Genomic DNA, 27242 nt, shown 5'->3' on the forward strand with positions numbered 1-27242 from the left:
TTTTGTGAATCATGGTAAAACTTGATATTTGGATCAATTTTAATTTGTAACTCAGCTGTGCATGTAAAAGATCATTTGAATTATTATCTGTTGAACGATTCTTTCTTTATGGATTATGCCACTTGTAATAGTTCAAACATACAAAAGAATTGGCAAGTATGGTATTTTATTGTATGTTTTTTATTTGAATGCGCTTCGTTTATTTTTATTCCGTGTCGAATTGAGTTAAGTGAGGAATATTGAAATGAGGTTCGTTCGTCCTTTGTCTGGTTTTGTTTCTGGAGCATATCTCATAAACTGTTAAATTAGCTAAGTCTCTAACTCAATATCATCCAAAGTCTTCGACATTGAAAACACGAATTATTTGTCAATTCAAATCAACATTGATGCTGTAATCTTACTGGGAAAAGGTAGGCGTCTGATATCCAATATTTAAGATAAAATAAACATTTTACGATTGGTACACGAATGTGTACCATAGTCTGTTTCATTTGTAACAATTGACCAGAAAGAACGAGGCTAGACATATTCAACAACTCATGTCAAACAGTGACGCCATATCTTATCTGGAGAGCACGCGCAATAGACTGGAATAACCAGACGCTAGAAATTGGCATTCGTTTGAGACTTATGTCGTATTTCGCTGGACATAACTGATTTCAAATTAGAGTCAAAATGGAAACAATTGAATGTAAATCAGTTTATATACAATCAGATTACATTATTATATTATGAGTTGCGACCAATTGGGTTAATTTCTAGGTCCCAAATATTAGCGATTTTGCTAATTTGAAGAATTGTGCCGTACAAAGCCTGAATTTGTACCTGACAGTTTTCTGTGGCATCTGCCTTATCTCCAGACTCGGAGGTACATGTAGTAAAATCAGTGAGAAAACGTCCAAAGTTGCATTGGTCATATATCTGGTGGTTAATACCTCAAGGACTTTGCAATTAAATACCAGCAGTGAAATATTTTTAATTTTCACCAGTTGTAAAATCAGCCTTTCGTGGTCTCGCATATTCCTGAAGCAATGGTCCGAGAAATCCCTTTCGTGGTCTCGCATATTCCTGAAGCAATGGTCCAAGAAATCCCTCTCTGACCATTGCTGGATTGACTTCTGATACTTGAGCTTTTGAGGGAGTGTGTCTATTCTACCCGTTCAATCAAATCTATCCCAAGTACAGCAACATGACAGCCCTCGTTTAATCTGGGGTCTTCTCTAAAACTTTGGACAGTGATTTAATGTACATGTACATGTACATGTATTAAAAACAGTGAAAGTATTGTTCATCTCAAAATAGTATTGTTTACATTGTAAGCATCGATAGCCTTGTTTGTCACGCAATTAGTTTTTCTGCAATATTCTGCTATGCGCTGGTTGAATGTGAGTAAAAATTTTGTGAGTCATGATGTACATGTAACGTTATGTAAACAATGTGGAACTCTGTTTAAACCCGAATGACATTGTTACACTGTTAGGCATTGGTTGTTAAACAGACTATTGACCAGTTATAATTTGGAACAGAAATTTGCTTTCATTACGACAGTGCTTCACTGGGATTAGGTCTAATTAAACGAAACACTGCAAGGAGTATGTGGTCTCATGGAGACTTAGTGTTGAAAGTTAATTTCCCGTCCTTATAAAAATGATAAATAATCTGTTGCCATACATTGAGTGCTAGATCAACCATGCCTACATTGATATAGACTGTCAGACGTTAATTACGTCTATATTATTAGGTGGTTATTTGACTTCCAAGACGACATTTTAATCAACGGATGTCGCTGACCATAGATTTAATCAATATGAAAGTGAGGTCAGTACTGAATTAAAGACAGACGGTTGACATGAGACGTGTAATGAAGAGAAACTGAGGGGGTTAATGCCTGCAACAACAGGCTGATAAAAACGACCAGATTGAAAACCACAGATGTATGATATACGTTAGCACGTCATTTCAGACTCAACACAGACAACCTTTCAGACTCAGTTTGACGACGGTTCGGACTTATTTGACGACTTTTCGGACTCGGTCTCGTGATGTTTCGGTTTCGGATGAATAATTAAAAGACTGTTGAAAATTTGTGTGATTTATTTGTAATAGTTGTTTTGTTTTATTCAATTGGTCGGCGATGTTTGAGACCGCTAATAAAAAGATAACACTGCTTGTTCTATTTTCATGGGCGAGTACTGAGACCGAAACCATATTTTTTTTAGTCCAAATGACGCCTGGACCGAAATGACATGTTATTTGATATACAATGTGTTTTATCACAACTTTTGACATTTAATCAAACTATTTTTGTCACATTATGCTAAGATATATATTTTATTTGCCTGCACCAATAAAGATGGCCATACATCATGTAATGGAGGGAAACTAAAATGAAATGAAATGGGGTTTTATGTCTTATTCGTCTGAACCAGCCAGGCTAATGAAGACACCCATGCACCAGGCATTGTGATATGGGGTAATTTTGACTCCACAATGGCACTCATCCTTGGTATCCCTAGTGGTCTCATTCCGTTCTACTCCACTATACCATGGGGTATTCACATATTCAAATTATCTGCCCTTGATCGTAGTTTGATTCTACAAAACAATCAAAAATGGTTTACAAATCAGTCTTAGCCTCATTGTTTACGTTTACAACAATATGGCGGCTTGTTCGCTCGATTATGAGAGAGGCCACAAGTTGGATCAAGGTGTAGATATTTTGAATGCTTGTCTCCCCCGCCCCCTCCCCGCCCCCCCATGAAAAAACCCACGGGTTAGTGAAGTGGAACGCAAGGAGACAACTGGGGATACCGAGGATGAATGGCACTATAGCCTGCTGTCAGGAATCTTTAACATGAAGCCAATTGTAAACATGGAACTTTGTTTTTTTGTCCCATCTGAATGACTAGTCACCGAACACTTTGATCCAACCTTTGGGCTTTCAAATTTATGCAGGATTTACTTGGGCTCAAAATTTTGACTGGGCATTTAACAATTTTCTTAGAGAATTTATTTTTAATTGTCAATTTATTGTTTCAGCTCCAAGCAAGCCAAAGTTTTTGGATCGTATCATAACTGGAGTAAGACAGAAAACAAAATCCAAACATCGGACAGATGGAGCTCTTGATGGAACAGGCTCAAATTGTGATGATGTAGATGGAGCCCGAGGGGATAGCTGGTGCTCAGAATCCGAAGTATCCAATTCAGAATTCTTCCTCTCTGCCGAAGGAAGTTCTATCAATTTAGATGATGTGTCACAAATATGTTATGACTCCGATACCGAAACCGACGCCTATCAGACTGCAACTGGGTCTTTGAATTCCCCGTCAAAATCTTCAAAAGTTTGGTCGACGCCAACGTCTCCGGTGATTTCTGGGATTGTTCGTAGAAGGTGCTTGGATTATTCTAAATTAACAGAATCAGATACAAGTCCGGAATTAGTGCGGAGAGGATCCAAATATTCCGTGAAAGGAACTGTTCATTCCACACCCAGCTCACCTTGTGGATCTAAATCTCTGTGTTCAAAAGAAACGGAAACGGTACAACGGACAGAAAACTGGCTGAAAAACTACTTCAGTCAGTCTCGTGATGAAAAATTCTCAACTAGTGTTATGTCGAAGGGCTATGTGCGGGCATTAGTGGAAAAAATAAACGATCTGCATCATGAGATAACGCCTGATTGTAATGAAGAGTTACTGACCTTGTGTAGTGACGAACGTGTTAGCGACTCGAAGGAAACTGTTCAAACGAATCTTTCTGAGTCAAAGTCAGACGTCAATTTAAAATCCCTTGTGGTGCAACTTAACAATGAACAAAGTGATAAAATGTTCAAAAGTTTTCACAAGGAAAAAAGTAGTTCTAGAAAAAATAGCGTAGACTCGGCAAGTGCTGAGGCAAATAAACATCATCATACGAAAAAAAGTAAACCTGCAAATATAGACGTAAAACATACTGCTCCGAAATCTGTTTTGAATAGATCTGAAAGTTTGTCAAGCCAACCAATGAGTCCTGCGGAATTATTTGATAATAGTTGGTCCGATTCGGACATCGGAAGTTTTGATTCATCCGGCGATGAAAGTGAAATAGAGGAGAGTATCCCGGTGCCAGTTGTAGAAGAAAAGGTTTGTACATCTGAGTTTTGCCAAGATCCTCTCCTCTCCCAGAAAAATGGAGATTCAGAATCAGGATATTGTACAAAAACGTCAAAATATTGCACGCAAAATATCGTATTTCTGAAGATTTTAGAAATATTTCTGTAGCAAATGTACATGTAGCCGTTTAAACAACACATGTATAATTTGGGGGGTTGGATGACTGAATGGTTAGCGCGTGCGTGTTATATCATAAGGTCTGTGATTTCGATTCCCCGGTTGTACATGTACATGTACGTGACAAGGAGTAGGGTTGCCTGTCCAACCTCGTGGGTTTTCTCTGGGTCCTCTGATTTACTCCCACATACTACATGACATACATTTATGTCCGTCTTCATTAGCCCAGTCAGAGCTAAACCCCATTTCATTTAATTTATTTTGTAATGTCAATGTTTTCTATTTTTCTATTATATTTCATTTTGTGATGTCGATGTTTTCTATTATATTTCAGCTGGAATCTGTTTGTGAAATAAAACCACGAGATAAATTACAATGTATAGCGGAGGAATTATATAGAACAGAAAAATCATACGTGGATCGACTTCATCTTTTACATCAGGTAAGAAAACAGATTTTATGTTGTTTTATCCGGCCCCAAACAAAGTTAAGGGAAGGGTATTCAAACGGGCTCCATCCGTCCTTTCGTTCTAGTTTTTTTTAAAGTTTTTTTTATTCCATCCAAAAGAAAGTTAAGGGAAGGATATTGGAATGTCATCCATCTTTCAGGTTTTTGTTTTGAAAGCGTATCTCACAAATCGTTCAAAACATATTTGATAATGAAGAAGCTTTGTATTCACATCATCTACTCACATTTCAGTAAATTTTTTATCCTCAATACATCTTGTGATATTGATGCTAATTTTCATGATTGATATCTTTTTTGATCAGTACTGTATTTGTGAGAACTTAACGCAGAATGCACAAAATATAAAATTCAATTACATGTATGTGTATAATCGGAGAAGTCGATACATGTAGAATGTACCTACATGTACGTATAAATGTACATGAACAGTCGGCCTGTCAACAGTCGGCCTGTCAACAGGGCTGTTTTGCATTTACCTATAGGCTTGGCAGGCTGAAGCCTAGAGCCTCAAGATCTAGGTGATGTACATAAACAATGTCTAAGGGAGGTAACTCATCCTAAAACAAGATGATGACGCCCATGAAATTAATTTAAGTGTCCATTTGATTGGATGCCAGTTCAATATCCAACACTCTTAATTTTTTTTATTGTAAAATTTCTCTTTTCATTGGCCATATATATGTTTATTAAATTAATCCTAATTCGTTGTCACGATTTATGTTTGTTTATATTAATGCAAGAAATATGAGATTTATTGCGGGAAGGGTTAGGCTTGGTCCAGGGTTAGGGCTAGAGGTAGCGCTAGTCCTGTTTACATCTCAAAACTTTGACGAAATCTGCAGGTCATAACCCTTGCCCTAACCCACAATCCACCTGTCAAATTTGCAGGATCGTCTCCGATCTAGGGTTCTCCGTAATCTTACACATCATCCTTGGCTTTGTTCTTTAATGTTTAAAACACATTTTCATTTTCATCGGAGATTGGTATTTGAATACCCTAGGGCCTCGCTTTATCTAAATCTGGCACCGTCCATCAAATGTTTAAAGTGGGAGGATTGTTGATTCCTAATAACGTTAATTAGTTAATTAGTAGTCTTGAATTAATTAGCTCCAGCACACCTGGGAATCATTTATAAATACACTTAATGATACAAGAACACATTCTCATTTTAATAATGGAGACTTTTAATTAAACCGATTTTATAAAGAATTGGGGTACTTGAAAGAGGAATCGTTATTTTTATTCCATCTGTTTTCACGTAATCTGATTCTGACACTTCCAAAGTAGAACTATTATATTTAGCCTGTAGCCTTGTATGACAGGCAGTTTATTTAAATTTTTATATTCCATCCACTTCAAGATTTAAAATGTGACAGTGCTACCTTCCTCACAGAATAAACAAAGGGAAGATTTTAATAATATGGATCTGTTATCAATTGGCCTTGAGATCTCATCTGGAAGGGTTTATTATTCCCTTAAGTTGCTCTTAACATTTTCAAGTTATCTTACGATCATCTTAACCTTAGCAACAGACTTAAAGATAGGTTCCCAGAAAAGTATTTATCGGGTGGTTATTTCCAATAAAAGTATGGCAATTTTGGTATATACATGTACAGAGATATCCAATCTTACTAGAAAAATACTGGATTCCCTGAAAAACACTTATGGAGCGTATAGAGGACAACAATGTAAGGGTTCCACTAATCGACAGCCCGACGATAAGGAATATCTGCACGCGTGACTTCGAAGGTTGCACGCGGAGATTGAGCGCTTGATGTACTTGTTAATAAATTTTACGAAGAGTTAGACATACAACACTTTCTGAGATAAAGATCACGGAAAAAGACGTGGGCAGTGGATAATCCGAGAATTTAATTAGGATTTGATATTTGTAATAAATAGTCAGCGATTGTGTATGCAATGAATTCTCCTCCGACTTCGCACCCGTAAGTCACATGACACAAACATGACCTCTTTTGATCGATTTTTTATAGCAAGGGTATTCCTTGACAATTACAATGTTTTGAGAAGGATTTGAAGCAAATTTATGATCAATTAATTACTTTGAATATGTTTTTAAGCCAAATATACTGTATCATCAAATCACCTAGTTTGCTGTATCTTTAAACAATAAAATCTTAGTGACAGACGTGGAGGTAGATCTTGTCCATAGACATTGGGGGAATCTTAGTCACAGACATTGAGAAACTCTTAGCCACAGACATTGAAGGGGACTGGATGGCCGAATGGTTAGCACCTGCGCGCTGTATCATAAGGTCTGTCATTGAGTCAACTGGCGTGGTTTCGAATACCCAGTTGTACGTGATAAGGAGTAGGGTCGCCTGCCCTCTGGTTTCCTCCCACCGCTACAGACCCCTATGCGCAAGCAAATTATTGAAATAAAATTGAACCATATGTTAGTCCCTAAATGACCTCTCTCTCTCTCTCTCTCTCTCTCTCTCTCTCTCTCTTTTCATTAGCCAAGTAAGTGCAGAAAATTGAGACATTAAACCAAACTTCATTTCACTTCGTATCATTCGTGTGTGTATTGTGCAATATATTTAATATTAAACCTCTGTTTCTTATTCCAGAAATTTTATTTTCGAGTAGTTCAGGCCAATCAAAATCAACCATTTATGACTCCAGATGCGGTCAATCAGATGTTTTCTAACGTTAAAACTATCTATCAGTTTCATCATGACTTTCTTCTACCTCAGTTAGAGGAACGCATGGAAAAATGGTAAGTAGCCGTCAATGTTTAGTTGGGAATGGATAACTCATCTCTTTGATTAATAGAGGGTGCTTTGAGTCATGGGTTCGATGTATAATCATACCGGTACCGGTACAATCTGTTTCACAGAGGATTACGAAAGTCTTCTAACATCTCTGTAAAATATGACTACCTTCAACACGCGATGTGTGATGCAGGACGGAGGGGCTGACAAGGAAAGCTGTCTAGTCGTTCGGATGGGACGAAAAACCGAGGTCCCGTGTACACATTGGCGTGCACGTAAAAGATCCCTTGACAGTTGGAATTCGATATAAGAGTAGGCCGTAGTGCCGCTGTCCGGGCAAAATTTCCCTCATAGCACACTGTATGGCGTATGCCCGTCTTCATTAGCCCAGGTTAGGAGCAGAACAGTAGGACGTTAAACTCCATTTCATTTCATTTCATTTTCAACACGCGACGTCTCATCACACGGCGTCAATCATTGGCTCAATGGTGCGTGCATTGTTTACATAAGACCTTACTGATTCCGGCGAAATGGAGCCTTTTACTCATTTACCCTCAATAGGAAATAATTTTTACCTACAAATACGTCAAACGTCTTTATTTATTTTTTTAAAGCTTAAAAAAAATGTTTTAGAATTTAATTTGTCGGAGGAAAAAAGTTAATATTTGTGGCTCATTAAGTCGCATCAATGTCATCCTTATCAGTGATTGTTGCGGCCTAGCGAATATTCACTGCTGATCAGTGTGGTACCAGTTATCATAATCATAATGCACAATAAATGTCAAAAATACACTATGACTGAGATATGCTGTAAATACGTTTTGGAGCGTTTGACATATTTGAGAGGACGCGGTAAATAAGTGAACGGGTCGTCCATTTATAAACGCCTCACAGAGAAATTAAACGGTCAACTAAACGGTCACCATTAAACTAAGCCATAGTAGGTCTCGAACAACTTTAATCAATTATCAAACGATATTTTGAAAGTAAACTACATGTATATGTATACTTTCTCAGGTTGAAACCCCCAATTAAACGATACCAGTTCTGTAGTACTCCCCTGACCCCACTCCCCCTCTGTTTTGTACCCATAAGAGATCTTGTTATTTGTGCTGTCAGCAAGGCCCGATGTATTGTATAGAATAAAATCAGACATCAAGGTAGGCAGACAGGCAATTTTATTGAATTTAACATCCATGAAATCGCAATCTGATTACAATACAGATCTATATATCGTTTCGTTTTTTTATAATTCAATGGCCTACACTACATGAAGATCTGACTGGTTGTAGTAGAAGGTCGCGTCAGAGCTCATACGAGCGGCTTTTGACCCTATGAGGTCAGACATTTGATTAACCAATCAGCGTTGATGTTTCTAGTGGGTTACCCACGGTTCCGTGCACCTCACGCCAAAAGCTTGCCGTAACAGACCGTTTCATTAGCTAAACGAAATTTTGAGCTATAAAAAATGAAATGAAATAAGATCTGTGTTTTAATCAGATTGATGAAATCGCAATCAAAAGTTCTTGTTTTTGTTGAATATATTTTACTTTCCTATTTTTAACAGGGAAAATAATCCACGTATTGGTGACTTGATGAAAGAGAATGCTCCTTTTTTGAAGCTGTATACGGACTACGTGAAGAATTTCGACAATGCCATGAATCTAATCAATTATTGGCAGGAAAAATCAACCAAATTTTCTAGTATTATACGAGAGGTGCAGGTATGGAGTAGAATTTTATATATCATGACATTTCAAAGATTTAATATTCTTATTATCCAAGTAATATTTGATTGTGCTTATGGTGCGACCAATATTGAATTATTAGATCTTCAATAGGTACTTGAGTTTCATGAACAAAGGGGGGTGTGGATGGCCGAATAAATAGCGTGTGCGCATTGTATCATAATGTTTGTCATTAAATCAGCTGGCATGGTTTCGATTTCCCGGTTGTACGTGACAAGTAGTAGGATGTCTGTCCTACCTCGTGGGTTTTCTCCGGTTTCCTCTCACTGCTGAAGACACCTACATGTACGTGCAAGCGAATTATTGAAATAAAATTGAACCATATGTTAGATGTTAGTTCGAAATGAACTACTTTGTGTCGAATGGATGTTAAACCCATCTCTCTCTCTCGCTGTCTCTCTCTCTCTCTCTCTCTCTCGCCAGTCAATAACACTGCCAGTTAGTCAAAATTGAGAAATATGACTCAACTGGAAGCCCTTCTCACACTGTTCTATGCATCATTTGCATAAAATCAACACTCAACAACCACTGAAATTCTAATATGCATGTATAAATTGAATAATTGACAAACAGCAAGTAACATATGGTCTCAATTACTAGATAAAATATTTTAAATATTGCCAGTCTGCATTTATTTTATGATGAATATTAAATTGACTTGGAGGTTTTCAATTTATCTTGCAAATTATATTTTACAAGCCTTGTGTACTCTCAGACATAAGACCTGTTTACATTACAAATTATATTATACAAGCCTTGTGTACTCTCAGACATAAGACCCGTTTACATTACAAATTTTAAGCATGCCAGGAACGGTACCTGGCACGGCACGGTTAATGTTTTTGTAGTGTAAACGGGTCAAACATAAGCGTGTGGATTACTGCGCATGCGCGAAACGAACCTTGACCTTTTCCCCACGCAAACTTTGACAGTTCTGTCATCATTTCTGTCTTAATGGCTGCTCAAACTAAATCAACCTTCATAATTGTTTTCAACCGGGTAATTTGCATAGGGACTCAAATTAACTTTCTGTGAAGAGTTGCATATGGCACGGTTCCGATACCGGTTATTTTAGAGTAATGTAGACGGGTCAATTTCTTGAAATTTATCGTGGCCTGGTACCGTGACCAGAACGGCACGTTTATTGCGGCCCAAGTGTAAACAGGGCTATTGGCTGTTCATCAGACGCTTAAATTTAAACTAGTTTTAAAATGTTGGGGTTTATTAGCCATGTGAGTGTTGTGTTCGCCCTTACTTTTGACCTAACAGCTTGACCTTGTCAGAGGTTAGAGTTAATTACGCATGGGCACATGTCATCCTTTTGCCATGAATATAACTCAATGTACATTCCCAAAGCTAGCTGAAGACATTTTTGAAGTTGTCCAGTTCCGATTTTCAAGATAGCAAGCCTTTTTATTAAAAAAAAATCCTTCTCGGAGAGCTATTTTTTTTTTTAAACTGTTTTTTTTGCCCCATTTTTGTGTTCAGACGACAAAGTTAAACTTTGATAACGATTGCCAGACTTTCTAAACCAGTTTAAGTTCAGCGTCTGAATGGCATACAAGTCATTCTGCACACAGAGATCCATCTACTTCATACTTCGAGAATAGATCTCTGTCCTAAATGGCAGCCATATCCAAAAATTTGTATTACAGTTTTACACCGTTTCACATCTGTCATACACATGAAGACTAAATAAACCTTTTCAATTTTATTAAATGGAAATGAAATGAAATGAAATGAAATGGGGTTTAACGTCCTACTGTTCTGCTCCTAAGCAGTGTGCTATGAGGGAAATTTTGCCCGGACAGCGGCACTACGGCCTACTCTTATATCGAATTCCAACTGCCAAGGGATCTTTTACGTGCACGCCAATGTGTACACGGGACCTCGGTTTTTCGTCCCATCCGAACGACTAGACAGCTTTCCTTGTCAGCCCCTCCGTCCTGCATCACTGACAAGGGAGAACCACGCCGGAAAATCTGGATGAACTTTCTCGGCCAATGCAGGGATCGAACACCCAACCTCCAGGCTAGCGAGCTAGCGTCTTACCCACTTAGCCAAATGATCCCCGTATTAAATGGAAGCAGAATAAATACTGAACAAAATTCTCAAAGTATACCTACTGTTTTAGACTAAAATTATTGATTTAGGACTTAAAATGTCGGTCAACTAGCTTAAGTGTCTGTTCTCATGCAGAGCTAATTGTAGACAGGCAGCCTAAGTTTAGTATGCATACAAGTAGCATGAACTATTTTGAGACGATGAGATTGATTATGGTTACAAAAATTCACATATATATGTCATTCAGTTCAGTATGTAGGAAAGAAATTATTAACTTTTTAATTACAGTTTTATATATTTGTTTATTTTATTTTATTTCAGAAATTACCGGAATGTGGTAATCTGACTCTACAACATCATATGTTAGGTCCTATACAGAGAGTTCCTCGATACGAACTATTGCTCAAAGGTACGGTACTCTATCTTAAACTTTTTATTTTCAGTTAATATTAAAAATGTTGATATCATCATCAGTGGTTAAGTGAATAAGGTGCTAGCTTAATAACCATGTTGATCCCATTTTGTCCATTATTCCTCAGGTTTTTCAAGTCAGGTTTGAGTATGTCAGACTAAGATAGACTAAAACAGGAATTTGTTCTTACTGCCCTTTATCAAACGTCACCAATTGATAAAGTTTATCAGACCTATGTTCATGTGGCGTGATTTCAATTCCCCACCGGTACATGACAAGGAGTAGGGTCATCGGTCCAACCTCATGGGTTTCCTCCCACTGCTAAAGACCCCTACGCGCAAGCAAATTATTGAAATAAAATAGAACCATATGTTAGTCCCGAAATGACCTAGCCCTGCACGCAAGCAAATTATCTAAATAAAATTGGATGATATGTTAGTCAAACCTTACTGTAAGTATTTAAATCGGTCTTTGATTCTTTTTTACAGATTATATCAAACATTTGCCTGAAGGATCACCTGACCTCCTAGATGCTCAAGGTAAGAAATCGGTGCCATGGGATATTCATTCACCCTGAATCCCCTAACTTAAACTTTAATAGATTTGGTTTAAAATAAAACTGTTAATTTGTTAAATTTGATTTGTTTTGCAAGTGGGTGTCTGTCTTCCTATAAAAAAGACCCACAGATTTTGAGATAATTAACTGATTTAAACCAAACATGAAATTAAATGACATGGGGTAAACGTCCTGCTGGACTAATGAAGACGTATATACGTCATACAGTGACAGTGGCACTACAGCCTACTTGCCAAGGGATCTTTTACGGGTTCACCAGTGTGTACACGGGACCTTGGTTTTACGTCCCATCCAAATGACTATGTATTGCCAGGCCCTTGATCCTGCACCACTGACAAGAAGGAATCATGCCAGAAAATCCTGATGAACTTTCTCGGCCAGTGCAGGGATTGAACACGGGACTTCCAGGTTAACGAGCCAATGTCTTACTCACTGAGCCACTGTGACTCCAAACAAAAAACGAAGCTTACATTTATAGTTGTACACAAACAACCTGGTTTCTATTATTTCATGTCCTTTTTTAGGTAACAATCATATGTACTACAAATTTAATATCTAATTTAATTTTTTTTTTTTCTCTAGTTGCCCTTGATCTTGTTACCAAGGCTGCAAGCCACGCCAACGAAGCCATGAAAAAAATAGTAAGTTTACATAATTTTCATTTTCAGATATTTTTTGGGGAAAGAGATAAACTTTGCTGGCTTTTTTTTATAGCTGAAATAGAAGGAAAGTTTATTGAAAACATTAGTATAAATTCTGTATCTGTTTTTAATATAAAACCTAATTTTGTTGTTTTCCAGGAGAAATTCCGAAAGTTGTTAGAAATTCACCAGAGTTTACGTGGTATTAATATAGATTTCATCAGTCCAACAAGAGTATTAATACGCGAAGGCCTTATCACTAAAATAGCAGCTAGAAGTGGTGAAAAACAGACTCGTTATCTTTTTTTGGTAAGAAAAGTTTTTACATATTTTCAACGCAGTGGGATGTGATTGATAGACGTGTTTGTTATTCTAGCGTCTGATCATCAATTGAGAAAGTTAAATCCTGTGTAAACTACGATATTGTGCAGTTGAATCTCTAAAAGAAAATATTCCAAAAATGGTTCAATTCCTTTCAGTATCTCCATAGATACGAAGAATTGAAAATTGTGCAATATTCGGCATCATCTACAGACAATATCAAGAAGGGGTATAACCTTGGAATTGAAACCATACCACATGACTCAATGTCAGACCTTCTGATCCAATGCGCACGCGTTAACCATTCGCTGGCGTCCCCATCCAACCCCACACATACACACACACACACACACACACACACACACTTCACAGTTGAAATTCGATGGCAAGGAAACAGAAGCGCCACTGTCCAGGCTAAATTCCTCTCATTGTACGATTTTAAACCCATTTCATTTAATTCAATTAAGTAAATGAAAGAGGACAAGACAGTTTTAAATATTTGAATGATTATTTGATTTGATATATTTCAGTTTAATGATCTGTTGTTAATCTGTAGTGAACCTATGTTAGGGGCGTATAAAGTCCGAGCTCAGATGGATATAGACAGCATGGAGGTATGTTCATACATCACTTTATTTTGACAAGTACATTAGTATTATATGGCCCAGGACCCGAGCATGACATCAATGCAGCCATCATGGAAATGTGACATCATATTGGAAATCAAAAATCCGTCAATCGATGCGCAATTGTCCAAGGAACAAGCATGCCAAGTTTCATGTCGATCATACTTCAATTGGCGGAGTTTGGGGCTTTTTTCGTAGAGCGTCGCCCACAACAAGAACAAGACGAGTAGCGCTTGGAGTCCAGTTCCTGGTCGAATATCAGGAATGATAATATGCTTCAGTCCACATCACTAAGGGTTACGCTCATAGTACAATATGAATATTTGCCCGGTGTCTAGGTTACAGTTAAAAACAGATTACCTCCCTTTATTCATGCACTTTTAAGTCATAGAAAGAGACCCCCAACTTATTCTGCTTAAGGAGCACAACTGGTTTTTGTGTAATTTCATACATCATCCTACTGTGCCCATTTACATCTAGATAGACTGGAATACAATAATCAGTACTCTGCACAAATTTTGTATCTCAAACCAGCACACCTTTCGGTCACAAATCCTACTCCCTAACCACTGTGCCAAATAATTTCATTATTGGTCTAATGCAAGTCCTGGAATTTTGCTAAAGTTTGACTAAGAACACTCTAGCCTTTTGTGTCAATAGATTACGTACCTTTATTAATGCATGCTGCTTAGTTGATCTATAGGGCAATTAAAGATACAGAAAGGCAAGTTTCACAACAGAAGCCTTGCAACCAAAAGTATGGTATGCATTATAATCAAAAATCTATAAATAATAAAACGATTGTTATTTTTTTTTTTTACAGACAAGAGATGGTGATAATTTAAGTATAGCTAATACGTTTAATTTAATGAGTAAACAGAAGACTATAGAATTATTGGATGAGTAAGTTGATGAGATAATTACTAGTCACTAATTTGTATAATATACAGAGCTTAGTCATTAATATGTATAATATACACAAATTACTCATTACTATGTATAATAAACACAAATTACTACTTTGTATAATATACATAAAATACTCATGGCTATGTATAATATACACAAATTACTCATTACTATGTATACTATACACACATTACTACTTTGTATAATATACACAAATTACTACTATGTGTATTATAGTCAGTGCAGGAGGACCGCACTATATACAAGACAAACCTGCGGGCAGGACACACAATATGTACAGACATTTCGAATGTATGTATCAAAACAAGGTCCAGCTGTAAGCATCTACTTGATCATTGCTATGTATTATCTATAAAACTTATTCATTAATTTGTATAATATGCACAAATTACTCTAGACTATATACATAAATTCTGGGTATATTATCTTCAAACACGGGGTTGGGTAACGTAATGACACGATGTATTTGTATAAAGTACACTTTATATTGTTTCGGTTCAACTAATAAAACAAATAATTGTCTTGTTTCAGACAAACACCAGAAGATGAAGTTAATTGGTATGAGGTAAGTTTATATAAACATTTCTTAAGACTTATTTATATCAACTGAGGATTGTCTTTGCATAGTTAACATTTTAAATCAAGCAAATAAGTTTTAAAACATACATTATTTGTGATTTTTATTTCATACTGTTTATTTTGGATGTTTTTTTTTATTTCAATACCTTTTTTTTTTTTTTAAAATTCTATTTTATCCAGTAAAATCCTATGTTATTCATTTAAATTCTATTTTTACTCTTAAAAATTCTATTTTTACTCTTAAAAATTCTATTTTTTTAAAAATCCTATTTTATTCTGTACAAAACTTAATAATTTTTGTTGATTTTTCTTGTCATTAAGTAATTATGCCAGCTCATGTATATTTTTTTTAAACTTCTATTTTGTTCTTTGAAATTCTATTTTATTCTTTGAAATTCTATTTTATTCTGTACAAAACCTAATATTTTTTGTTTCTTTTTTTCTTGTCATTAAGTAATTATGCCAGCTCATGTAATAATTGTTTTGTTGTTTTATAAATTTCTAGTCGATAAAACAAACGGTAATTGAATATAAAGAGAAGAAACAGAGAATTCGAGATAAACAACAGTCACTGACTAATCTAGAATCAGGGGTAAGTCATATAATCATACATATAGCTGATATTCAATCTGCCGATCGCGATTGTCCATTTTTCAGACTGTAATTGATTTCAAGGCTGAATCTTTTGCTAAAATTTAACGTTTAATTATGAAAACAGAACCGAAATATCAATAGTAGGTTATCTCCTGGCTGGGATTAAATTGGATTAAAAAGAGGCTAATCAAAAGATCATAGATATGTGGCTTAAATAGAACTGGGGGTCACGTGGCTAATTGGGTAAGACGCTGGCTCGCTAGTCTGGAGGTCGGGTGTTCGATCCCTGCATTGGCCGAGAAAGTTCATCCAGATTTTCCGGCATGGTTCCCCCTTGTCAGTGATGCAGGACGGAGGGCCTGACAAGGACAGCTGTCTAGTGCTTTGGATAAGACGAAAAACCGAGGTCCCCTGTATATATTGGAATACATGTAAAAGATCCCCTGGCAGTTGGAATTCGATATAAGAGTAGGCGATAGTGCCGCTGCCCGGGCAAAATTTCCCCTCATAGCACACTGTATGGCTTATGCCCGTCTTCATTAGCCCAGTATAGGAGCAGAACAGTAGGACGTTAAACCCCATTTCATTTCATTTCTTAAATAGAACTAAATTAGTTTATGTTTCTAAGTACTAAGACAAATTGGTAGTTCAGATCAGAAGGCAATGGAACATTTTCTTTTACAAAAGAGCTGGCCTCAAGTTCACAAAACATTCTCAGACTTAAGTTAAGAATTTACTCAAAATTGTTTGCCTTATTTTAACAAAAATATAGCCCTTTATAAAACTTTTGTTTTAATGTATCAAATACATCAATAAGAAACTAGATGCAAAGTTTTTTGTTTCTGGATTAAAGATATTACTCATGAACAGTGAACTTAAATCTGAGAATGCTTTGTGAACTCTGGGCTGATTAAATTCTAGCCTGGCTCATTTAGAGAATAGATTTTCTCCTACTCAAAATGTTAAATGAATTGAAATGCATTTCTGATGACATAGGTGATGTTTATATATTTTTAGATTGAAGGTAACGTAGGAGAAAGAGCCCCCCGATGGATCCCTGATGAATCCGCTACAATTTGTATGAGATGTGATGCAGCGTTCTCTACATTTCGTAGACGTCATCACTGTAGAGCCTGTGGTTGGGTAAGAATATTAAATGTTTCTATTGATATTGGTTTATTTGTTCCCCTACTGCTGAAGGGCACTCCATGAGGTCTAAGCACAGTTTGGCTTCAATTGAAATCTGATTTCTTAGATGTGGATCAGTGGGTAGGATGTTTTCCAGTGTTGTTTCACCTTAACACTGTTGTAGGAAGGAGGTCCTAGCAAGGACCAAAAAACGAGGTTCCTTGTACAGGTTTGCGAGCAAGTAAAGAAATCTTGAAAAGTAAACATTTCCCTCATAGCACAATGTATGGCATAAACCTGTCTTTATTAACCCAGGTTGATGTAGAAAAGTCAGGTTTTAAACCAGGGATACTCGTCGGACATTTTTATTAGGGGTTAACAGAGGCCAGAATTAGGTCACCAGAAATTGTTGTCAGCTTCCGGGAAATCTGATCAAATAAGTTCCATTCCCTTTAATAGATTTCAACTAAAAATATTTCTTATGTTAGGTAATTAATACAAAATAAATTGATGAATCTCTCTATATTAAGCGAAGTGTTATTTGTCGATTGTAGTTTGTTATTTATTGTAATTATTTATTGATAAATTTTTATTATTTATTGATAAAATTTTATTATTCATTTTTTGTAATTATTTTATTGGTTGTAATTATTTATTGATTGTAATTATTTATTGATTGTAATTATTTATTGTAATGTATTATATATTTCAGGTTATATGTAGTAAATGTTGTAAGAAAGCACCGTTAGAATATTTAAACAATAAAATAGAACGAGTCTGTCAGAAGTGTTATAATGTTATTGTTAAAGTCAATAAACTAGATATTGATCAAGACTTATCATCGTTCAAGAAAAAAGGTGTTTTACAGGTAAAATTGATAGTAGTTTTTTGGCTGCCGGGGCAAAATTCCCCCCTGCCCCCCGCCATACCCTACAGCATACTATATACTCATTTTCATTAGCCTGCTGGGTGTTGAATCATATTTGATTTGATTTCCCTTCTCCTATAATGTGGGAAGCCATGGTAACTCAGTGAGCAAGACACTGCTCGTTATCCAGAAGGTCCCATGTTGTAGATATTAGAGGGGGTTGGATGACCGAATGGTTAGTGCTTGCACGTTGTATCCTAAGGTCTGTCATTGGGAGAGAGAGAGAGAAATGGGGTTTAACGTCCACTCGACACAAACTAGGTCATTTCGGGACTAACATATGGTTTAATTTTATTTACATAATTTGCTTGCGCGTAGGGGTCTTTAGCAGTGGGAGGAAACCGGAGGACTCGGAGAAAACCCACGAGGTTGGACAGGCGACCCTACTCCTTGCCACGAACAACCGGGGATTCGAAACCACGCCAGTCGACTCAACTGTCATTGGGTCAACTGGTGTGGTTTCGATTCCCCGGTTGTACGTGACAAGGAGTGGTCGCCTGTCAAACCTTGTGGGTTTTCTCTGGGTCCTCTGGTTTCCTCCAACTGCTAAAGACCCCTAAGCGCAAGCAAACTATTGAACTAAAATTGAACCAAATGTTAGTCCCAAAATGACCTAGTTTGTGTCAAGTGGACATTAAACCCCCTTTCTCACTCTCTCTTTCATTGCAGGTTCAAGCTACAGATTGAAATAAAAGTCTATCATATATATCCTGAAATCCCCCAAAACCCCATTGCTATCTTTCTATCACATCTGCCTTCCAAAAATGGTGCAGACATAAAATTAATTGTGCAGAGTGGTCTCCCTTGATAGCTCATTGTTCATTCAATAGATATGTCACAATTATTCGAATATAAAAAATGTACGGTATGTTTATTTACAGGTTCAAGCTAGAGATCCATGTGTTCTTGCCACATATTTACATATGTCTGCTGATAAAGGAAAAAATTGGATGAAAAGATGGTTTGCTGCTCATGAAGATTTTGTTTTATATTCTTTTAAATCTGATCAGGTACGTGGTCATTCATATTTGTGTTACTGTCATAGAGTCAACTGGCGGGGTTTCGATTCCCCAGTTGTACGTTACCAGGAGTAGGGTCGCCTGTCCAGCCTTGTGGGTTTTCTCCGGGTCCTCTGGTTTCCTCCCACTGCTTAAGACTCCTATGCGCAAGCGAATTATTGAAATAAAATTGAACCATGTGTTAGTCCCGAAATGACCTAGTGTTTGTCAAGTGGATGTTAAACCCCATTTCTCTCTCTCTCTCTCATATTTGTGTTAACGCCTCACACCTATATCTCTGATTGATAGGTAGGAGAAATACCACAACAGCTTTTGATAGAAAATGTCAATTATTTGATAAATGACGTAATAAGCATTACAAAATTTACAATTTCTAATCAGAGAAAACAAATGGATAATTTGATAGACTTTGTATTGTATGGGAGTTAGTCATGTAGATATGAAATGTAAATGAAATGAAATGGGGTTTAATGTCCTACTGTTCTACTCCGAACTGGGCTAATGAAGATGGGCATACGCCATACAGTAAGCAAAGAGGGAAATGTTGCCCGGACAGCGGCGCTATGGCCTACTCTTATATCGACTTCCAACTGCCAAGCGTACACAGGACCTCTATTTTTTGTCCCATCCGAATGACTAGTCGGCTGTCCTTGTCAGGCCCTCTGTCCTGCATCACTGACGAGGGGGAACCACGCCGGAAAATCTAAATGAACTTTCTTGGCCAATGTAGGGATCAAACACCCGACCTCCAGACTAGCAGGCCAGTGTCTTACCCACTTAGCCACTGTAACCCCCACTGTACTCATGACTGTAATATACCGAGAATAAATCCCTTCAAGATTTTCAAATTCATTTCTACTTGACAGAAGTACAGTGTGTCTAGTCTTTCGGAGAATACAAAAACAGACTATGCATTTGAAATGTACATAAATGGTCCCTGCCAGGAAGCTCATTTCAGACATTTTTGCCCACCTTGACTGACGGGCAGTGAAATAGACCCCCTGAAGAATTTACGAAACTCTTAAAATATTTGGTTAATGCTAAGTATTGTTGTATTCTTTGGAAAAATATCTTGCCAATCCAAAATAGTGATAAAAAATGAAGGAAAACTGCACAATAAAACACAAACAAGATTGACATTACAATAATATTCATCTTTGATTTTTGGGGTTATTTTATTGATAATTTAATTGATTAGTTTATTGATTATTTTTTTCTATTTTATTGATTATTTTTTTTTATTATTTTATTGATTATTTTTTTTTATTATTTTATTGATTAGTTTATTGATTACTTTATTGATTAGTTTATTGATTTGATTAGTTTATTGATTAGTTTATTGATTTGATTAGTTTATTGATTAGTTTATTGATTTGATTACTTTATTGATTACTTTATTGATTACTTTATTGATTATTTTTATTGATCGATTTCTTTCCAGGATACATGTGCCTTAACATCTCTTCCTCTGCCAGGGTATAAAGCAGAAGCTGTAAAAAATATTCACAATCGACCAGACGTGTTTAAACTGTATCATAAAGATAAAAAAGTTTACCTTTTCGAAACAGAAAGTCATACAGATTTTAAAAAGTAAGTTTCAGAGCCATTTTACTAAACGATACTTATCGAAGTTATTTCCTCTCTGAATCTTTTATTGTCGTGAGAACTACAGGAGATGTCACCTTAGTTTTTTATTTGCCATTCATTTGACTGTAGGGGGGGAGGGGGTAGATGGCCGAATGGTTAGCACGTGCGCGCTGTATCATAAGGTCTGTCATTGAGTCAAATGGTGTGGTTTCGATTCCCCGGTTGTTTGTACGTGGCATGGAGTAGGGCGCCTGTAAAACCTTGTTTTTTCTACGGGTCCTCCCACTGCTAAAGACCCCTACACGCAAGCTAATCATTGTAATAAAATTAAACCATATGTTAGTCCCGAAGTGACCTAGTTTGTGTCGAGTGGACATTAAACCCCATCTCTCTCTCTCTCTCTCTCTCTCATTTTACTAAAACAAAACACAACCAGGATGGCTGTCGATTATTTATTCGTATTAGCCAGTCAAAGAATAAAAAAAGTCAAAAATATTGTCCCAAGTTCACCCTAGTTTCTTATTCTAAATAAGATATTTTAATTCTAAGTGTAAATTTAACGATTGGTACTCATGCTTTTTCATCTTCATCTCGTTTTGAAGCCTCATTGACACATATATAATATATTGCCTAGCTAAGATTATCTCAAAGTGACAACCCTGTTTATATGCTGTTAAGTCTGTGTGCATCGATTAAAATATAGTTTCTGTATTTTGTTTGTTTTCAGATGGATCAGTGTTTTAAATAAAATGGTTAATCTTGAATTGCCAGACGAAACCCAGAGATTTTCATCTCAGTCGACCAGTAGTGGTAATAGCACAGGTAGTGGTGCGAATAGTGCCGACACAACTAACAATAACGGTGAAACATCGGAACCTGAATTAACTGACGAGAACGCGGTTCAAATTTCACATAAACAATCTGTTAAAAAGGGAAGACGGTCGTCAAATTGCTAATGTCAATTAAATATCAGTGAATACGGTGTTTGAGATTCAGTGGATGGATTATTTAATGTGTATATGTGACCAGCGTAAACTTTATTGAATAGAACACAAGTTATATTTTGTGTGTGTTTTTCAGTGAAATGTGACTCAGAAAGTTTGACATATTTAGTGTTATGTGAAGATAGTGTTTCACATGTCTAATATGTGAAGGAATTACGACTTTATATGACTAACAAAGTTTATACAAATTCCGTGAAACAGTAGTGGCGTTGCATTGTATGCTGCAGATGTCAACTGGGTAGGTCTATGGATCAGAAATTTCAAAGTTATTAACACAGTTGATACTGTCAACTTGAGAAGAATTACATGTGCAAAGAAATTATTTTTTTATATGCTGGTCATATAATTTGACGAATGAAATGTGGTTACTATTCGAAATTAAGTTGAAATAATTATGCCTTAGATTTTAGAAATATTTCTCTATAAATAGGCCCTACCAGTTAGAATAATGTTAAATTATGTTTATTATGAAAACAAATGGATGGAAGTTTGTAGACTTAGCCAGAAATCTGGCCCTCAGTTCACAAAGCATTCTCAGACATCAGTTAAGAATTTACTCAACTTTCAATCACTGTTTTTGAGAAATATCTTTGATCCAGAAACGCAAATATTTGCACATAGTTTCTTACTGATGTATTTGGTACATTAAAACAACAAAAGATTTATAAAGGGCTATATTTTAGTTAAAATAAGGCAACTTAAGTCTGAGAATGCTTTGTGAACTTGGGGCCTTGTTGCTCCGATTCTTAACCTATCCCTGATGTCAACCACTCAAATCATATAATCCTTGAAAATGGAACACCACTCTTTGTCAAATTTTTAAATAAAGATCTTACTTATCGTAGAATGTAAAACATGGCGTTGATGTTAAGATATTATTACAGATGAATATGTGAACTTTGTGTACAGATGGCAATTTTCATGACCTTGGAATACAAAACTTTCAAACATAGGCTGTTGGAGAAAGATGGACAGTCACGTTGCTGTAAAGGTGGCCTGGAAGTGTGACTATCTAGCAGTTTTCACTAACTCCGTAGAACATAGATTGTCAGAGAAAGATGCATAGTCACGTTGCTGTAAAGGAGGCGTGGCTTTCTGGGGATCATCTTCAATAGAAGGCTTGATCTCGCTTTAACTCCGTACATCTTATCAAGATCTTCACATAACACCCTGCATGTTTTGGCACTAATTTCGATTGGGTACTCACCCTACTTGGGAGTCTATCAGATTCCTCGATCATCGCGAATACCAAATCTCGCGCTTTCCAGCTAAATTGTCTACCTGTGATAATCGAGTTGCAAAGTTCAAGGTTGGTTCAATGTCATGGTTTCCATGGAGGTCGCTATGTCACAACCTCTGATTGGACGCTACCGTTTACGTGTCTGCAGATAACGTAGCCATAAGTTTGGCAATTGTAAAGTAATCTAGCAACATCCAGATGTTGTAAAACTTGCAGTCGTTGCTTCAGGAACATGTCTGGGGATAGGTTAACTATTGAGTACATGTATTATAGTTGTAGTTAGATACAAAAATTAATATCTTAACATTACCAGGGAAAAGAGACCAATATTTTAAGATTTTTAATTGAAATTATTGTCTTAATTCTCACTTTACTAATCTGTTTGTTGATTAATTCATCATTTATCTTGGTATCCCACAAACTTCAAAATTAAAACCAACATCATGGAAATGGTCATATATAATAGAGTGTTCATGTATTTGTCCTGTGGCGTGCATTTTGTCATAGGATTATAAACTAATTGATAAGAATTGCTTTTTCGTAAGGTTTCTGTTTCTAATTTGAGAATTCGTTTGCGTTAGTTATGTCCAAATTTATGATAATGTACGTTTATTTTATATAAAAGCTATCGAAGCCTGCTTAGAATTAGAATTAATTGTTTTCCAACCTTTTTTTGAACCATGACCCACTGTTAGGCCTTTGACACATGTTTGTTAGGAAAGCACATCATGTAGGGAATCAAGGATCTCCCCTCCGTTGGGCCTTTGCACCATGTTTGTGTTGGGAATGCACCTCATGTAGGGAATCAGTGATTTCTCCCCTGTTGGGCCTTTGCCCCATGTTTTGAATGAGAAGTCTAGATTTTTTTAAAATAATTGTAAAACGAAATATAACTATGGTCAGGAATCAACATTTTAACTTTAATGATAAATAGGTTTAATGTTGGCCTACTCTTATAACAGTTTAACTATATTGGGTAGGTTATTAGTATCTGAAGATAGCATATTTATAGTACATGACAAATATACCAGTATCAGATACATGGTTTTCCACTGGGCCATGTATATGCCGGTCATGACTGCTCTGAGTTAAAAATTGACTGATTCTGCTACAGGAAACAAGGACATCATAAGAGGGAATATATATATATTTGTAAGATATGTATTGCAAAATGATTTTTTTTTTATTAACCCACATCATCCCACTAAATCTTTTATTTAAGTTCATGATTGAATATAATTAGATAAGGCCATACCAATTTTATTCATAGATTTTCACAAAAACCTGTTAAAAATTTGCTTGGTATTTCATGGGTAGACAAACAATACTTGGCCTCAAAGGGCTTTTTTTTTAAGAGACTCAAGAGGCTATTTTTTCTATGGATAACCAAACAGCTCTTTATTCTTAATTCATAGCCCTTAATTCTTATTTCTTCATTTGTTGTTGTATGAATTAAGAACTATGAATTAAGAATACTGAATAAAGTGCTGTTTGGTCTTCCATATTTTTCTATCAAGACTTAGAAGAACTAAAGATAAGTAACTTTGGTCTAATTAAATTAATATGACTGCTGTGCAGTTTTTGCTATTGTATATTTTCATTTCGCGTTCGTGCCATACCGTAATATAATAATGATAATATAAATTTGATTTAAGTTATCAGTATAAATTCTTATTATTATTTGCATAATGTTTGATAAATGATATTGACCGCTTTTTAGGATTTTGCAAAATAAAGGCTTTACATATGTAATTTATACTTTTATTTAATCATTCATATACATTTGAATTATTAGTTCATAATAAATATTTTTGATAATTTGAAGTTGTAACATGTGTATATAGTTATTTATTTCATATTTTAACCCATATAACCACAGGCACTTGTAAAATGTAAAAGGTCTTATATGTACTGATAGAGATATTGGGTCGAGATGAGTTATTTGCCCCTGAATTAAATAATATCGCTTACAGTCACAATACTTAGTCACAGCTTAAACATACATTATGCAAGAGCTAAATCTGCCTATTGCAGGTCTTTCTTTAGGCCTGAAATGTTATCTAAAGTATTAATTAGACATTAATTAACTTATCCAGACCATAATCAACTCTCGATGGCATCGCTAGCCTGAGATGTTTATTAGATTAGGTTCTAATTTGCTGTTCGACTTCCATTCATAATTTAATCAAGAAATGGATAATCAAGACTATGTTTTTTATCCTACCGACTTCAGTAGTGATGATCGAGGCTAGGCCGAAAATTCAATCGCTAAAATCTTGGTTCATAGTGGATCAATTTGACTGACATTTTCAGCAAATTCTCTTTACAGTATCTAGTTTTTAACTATTATAGTGAGAACTGCCAGCTCTTTATCTAATCTCCCATAATATATCTCTAATGTTATTTTTGAAAGCGATTTTCCATGTTACGGGCGCCTGTGGTTTCACTACAAAATTGGTGGCTAATTTATCATTTTTACGTTCCATTTCAAAGTTCATAGTTCAAATAACAATCAGGTTTTAAGAAAATTAATTCAAATATTTTGTTAATTTTTATTGATAGAATTTTTAGAAACTGTTTTGATTGATGGTACATATTTATATTGTCAGTATTGAATTTTTAAAAATGAATTCTTTTATATTCAATGTTGCGCACAGAAAGTAAATTGTTCTTAGCTCAACTGACCATCGATAGATTAATGATAATATATGATAATATTAAATTAGCTATAATTATACTGTTTTATATATTATTATTTTATATTATTAGTGTGAGAGATTTTTTTAGCTTGGCTTTCATTGATATTAGTTTTAACTATGAGCTCACTCCAATGCTGTAACACTGACTGGATATATTGATATTTACTGCATTCAAGTCCCCCTTCTGCTTTTTTCTTCATGTGTTTTAGAAAATGGAAGTTAATAAATGAAAGTCTACTAAATGAAAAAATAACAAAATGTTTATTAAAAATCTGTCGGAAGAGCAAATGATAGTTTTCCAGGGAAGCTTTATTATAACGGATTTAATCTTAAGTAAAGCCTTTATTACTGTAATTTTATAACATTGACTGCATGAATACATTGATATTTACTGGTAGTATTGACTGTTTGAATGCATTGATATTTACTAATTTGGTCCAATATAGGAATTTTAAGGACACAATACTAAGACACATGAATTCACAATACTGTACCATAAAACATCTAAAATGAATGTAATTTGCAAACTTTTTATGCCGATAGTGAAAACTTTGAAGTGGAGGTTTTGGTATGAATACATTGATATTTATTATAATTTAGTATAAATGAACTTCTTCAGTCAGTAAATTACATGAATTAATATTTGAATTTGAAGGGTTTTATGGTCTTTGTTTTACAGTAAATTACATGAATAAATATTTGAATTTGAAAAGTTCTATGATCTTTTCATTTATAGGGACAATAACACTCTTGCTGGCTTGACAGCTCCAGAAAATAAATAATAGCTTTATTCTAAGTACTAGATGTTTAAGTGTCCTACCTGTTGTGTAAATTATCCATTAAATCCTATTTTACTTGTCCAGAGGGTTCGAAAATATTTTAAAATCCAAGTCACATTTGAAAAGGTTTACGTTAGGCTTTTCAAATCATTTAGTTCAATTTTTACAATTTTTAAAATTAGGTGTGTTAAGATGAAATTTATATCACCAATTAATTGGAATATTGTAAAATAGTACAATTTGTTGATCAGAATAAAGATTGGGACATATTATTCAGTAACAACAAGAGTGGTATTGAGCCTTTAAGATTGGAGTGAGTTTTTTTAGTAATAAGATGAATCATCTGGAGTTAGTATATGTCTTCGTTATTTGTTGCCCAGGGTTTTTTTTCTGTTAAAGAGATTTATTATGTTATAAATGTGATTGTCCACCGTAATATACATCCAACAGATATAAATATATAAATAAATTAATATCAAATATTCCCTAAGACTTTTGTTAATTTTTATATTGCCACATTTTCATGTTGACGTATTATTGTCGTCGCCCCTGCCCCTGGACACTCAACAGGTCACACTTCTTATCCGATTTAGACGAAACGTGAAATATAGGTTTATCTCCCAAAGATCTCGGTTCCTTTCGATATTGGCATGTATCGGATCGAAATTTCATGGATTATGTCCCCTGATTGTACGAAAAATCACCTTTTTATCTTGAGGACTCTCTCTAGAGGTCACAATTTTCATCTTATTTTGATGAAACTTGAAATGCATGTTTATAACCCAATGATCTTTGTTCCTTGCGATATTCGCGCCTATCGGATCTTAACTTCCTGAATTACGGCCCCTGATTGTACGAAAATTCACGTTAGTAGCTTGTGAATCCTTTAGAGG

The 27242-nt window shown here is 35.5% G+C and overlaps 1 protein-coding gene across 1 annotated transcript in view; it reads left to right on the plus strand.

Annotated features, from left to right (window-relative positions):
* LOC126828086 (FYVE, RhoGEF and PH domain-containing protein 2) overlaps positions 1-26834 on the plus strand; it is an 81886-nt gene extending 55052 nt beyond the window's left edge. The window contains exons 3-19 of the mRNA XM_050557664.1: positions 3040-4121; positions 4603-4710; positions 7330-7478; positions 9041-9197; positions 11607-11694; positions 12186-12236; positions 12857-12915; positions 13075-13224; positions 13767-13850; positions 14686-14765; positions 15324-15357; positions 15877-15963; positions 16983-17108; positions 17806-17961; positions 18903-19031; positions 20482-20630; positions 21355-26834. Of these exons, the coding sequence (XP_050413621.1) occupies positions 3040-4121; positions 4603-4710; positions 7330-7478; positions 9041-9197; positions 11607-11694; positions 12186-12236; positions 12857-12915; positions 13075-13224; positions 13767-13850; positions 14686-14765; positions 15324-15357; positions 15877-15963; positions 16983-17108; positions 17806-17961; positions 18903-19031; positions 20482-20630; positions 21355-21583 (2918 nt within the window). The 3' untranslated portion in view covers positions 21584-26834. The remainder of the gene's footprint in view (positions 1-3039; positions 4122-4602; positions 4711-7329; positions 7479-9040; positions 9198-11606; positions 11695-12185; positions 12237-12856; positions 12916-13074; positions 13225-13766; positions 13851-14685; positions 14766-15323; positions 15358-15876; positions 15964-16982; positions 17109-17805; positions 17962-18902; positions 19032-20481; positions 20631-21354) is intronic.
* The last annotated feature ends 408 nt before the right edge of the window (positions 26835-27242 follow it).

Source organism: Patella vulgata, chromosome 7, assembly GCF_932274485.2.
Source record: "Patella vulgata chromosome 7, xgPatVulg1.2, whole genome shotgun sequence".
NCBI classification, from domain to species: Eukaryota; Metazoa; Mollusca; class Gastropoda; family Patellidae; genus Patella; species Patella vulgata.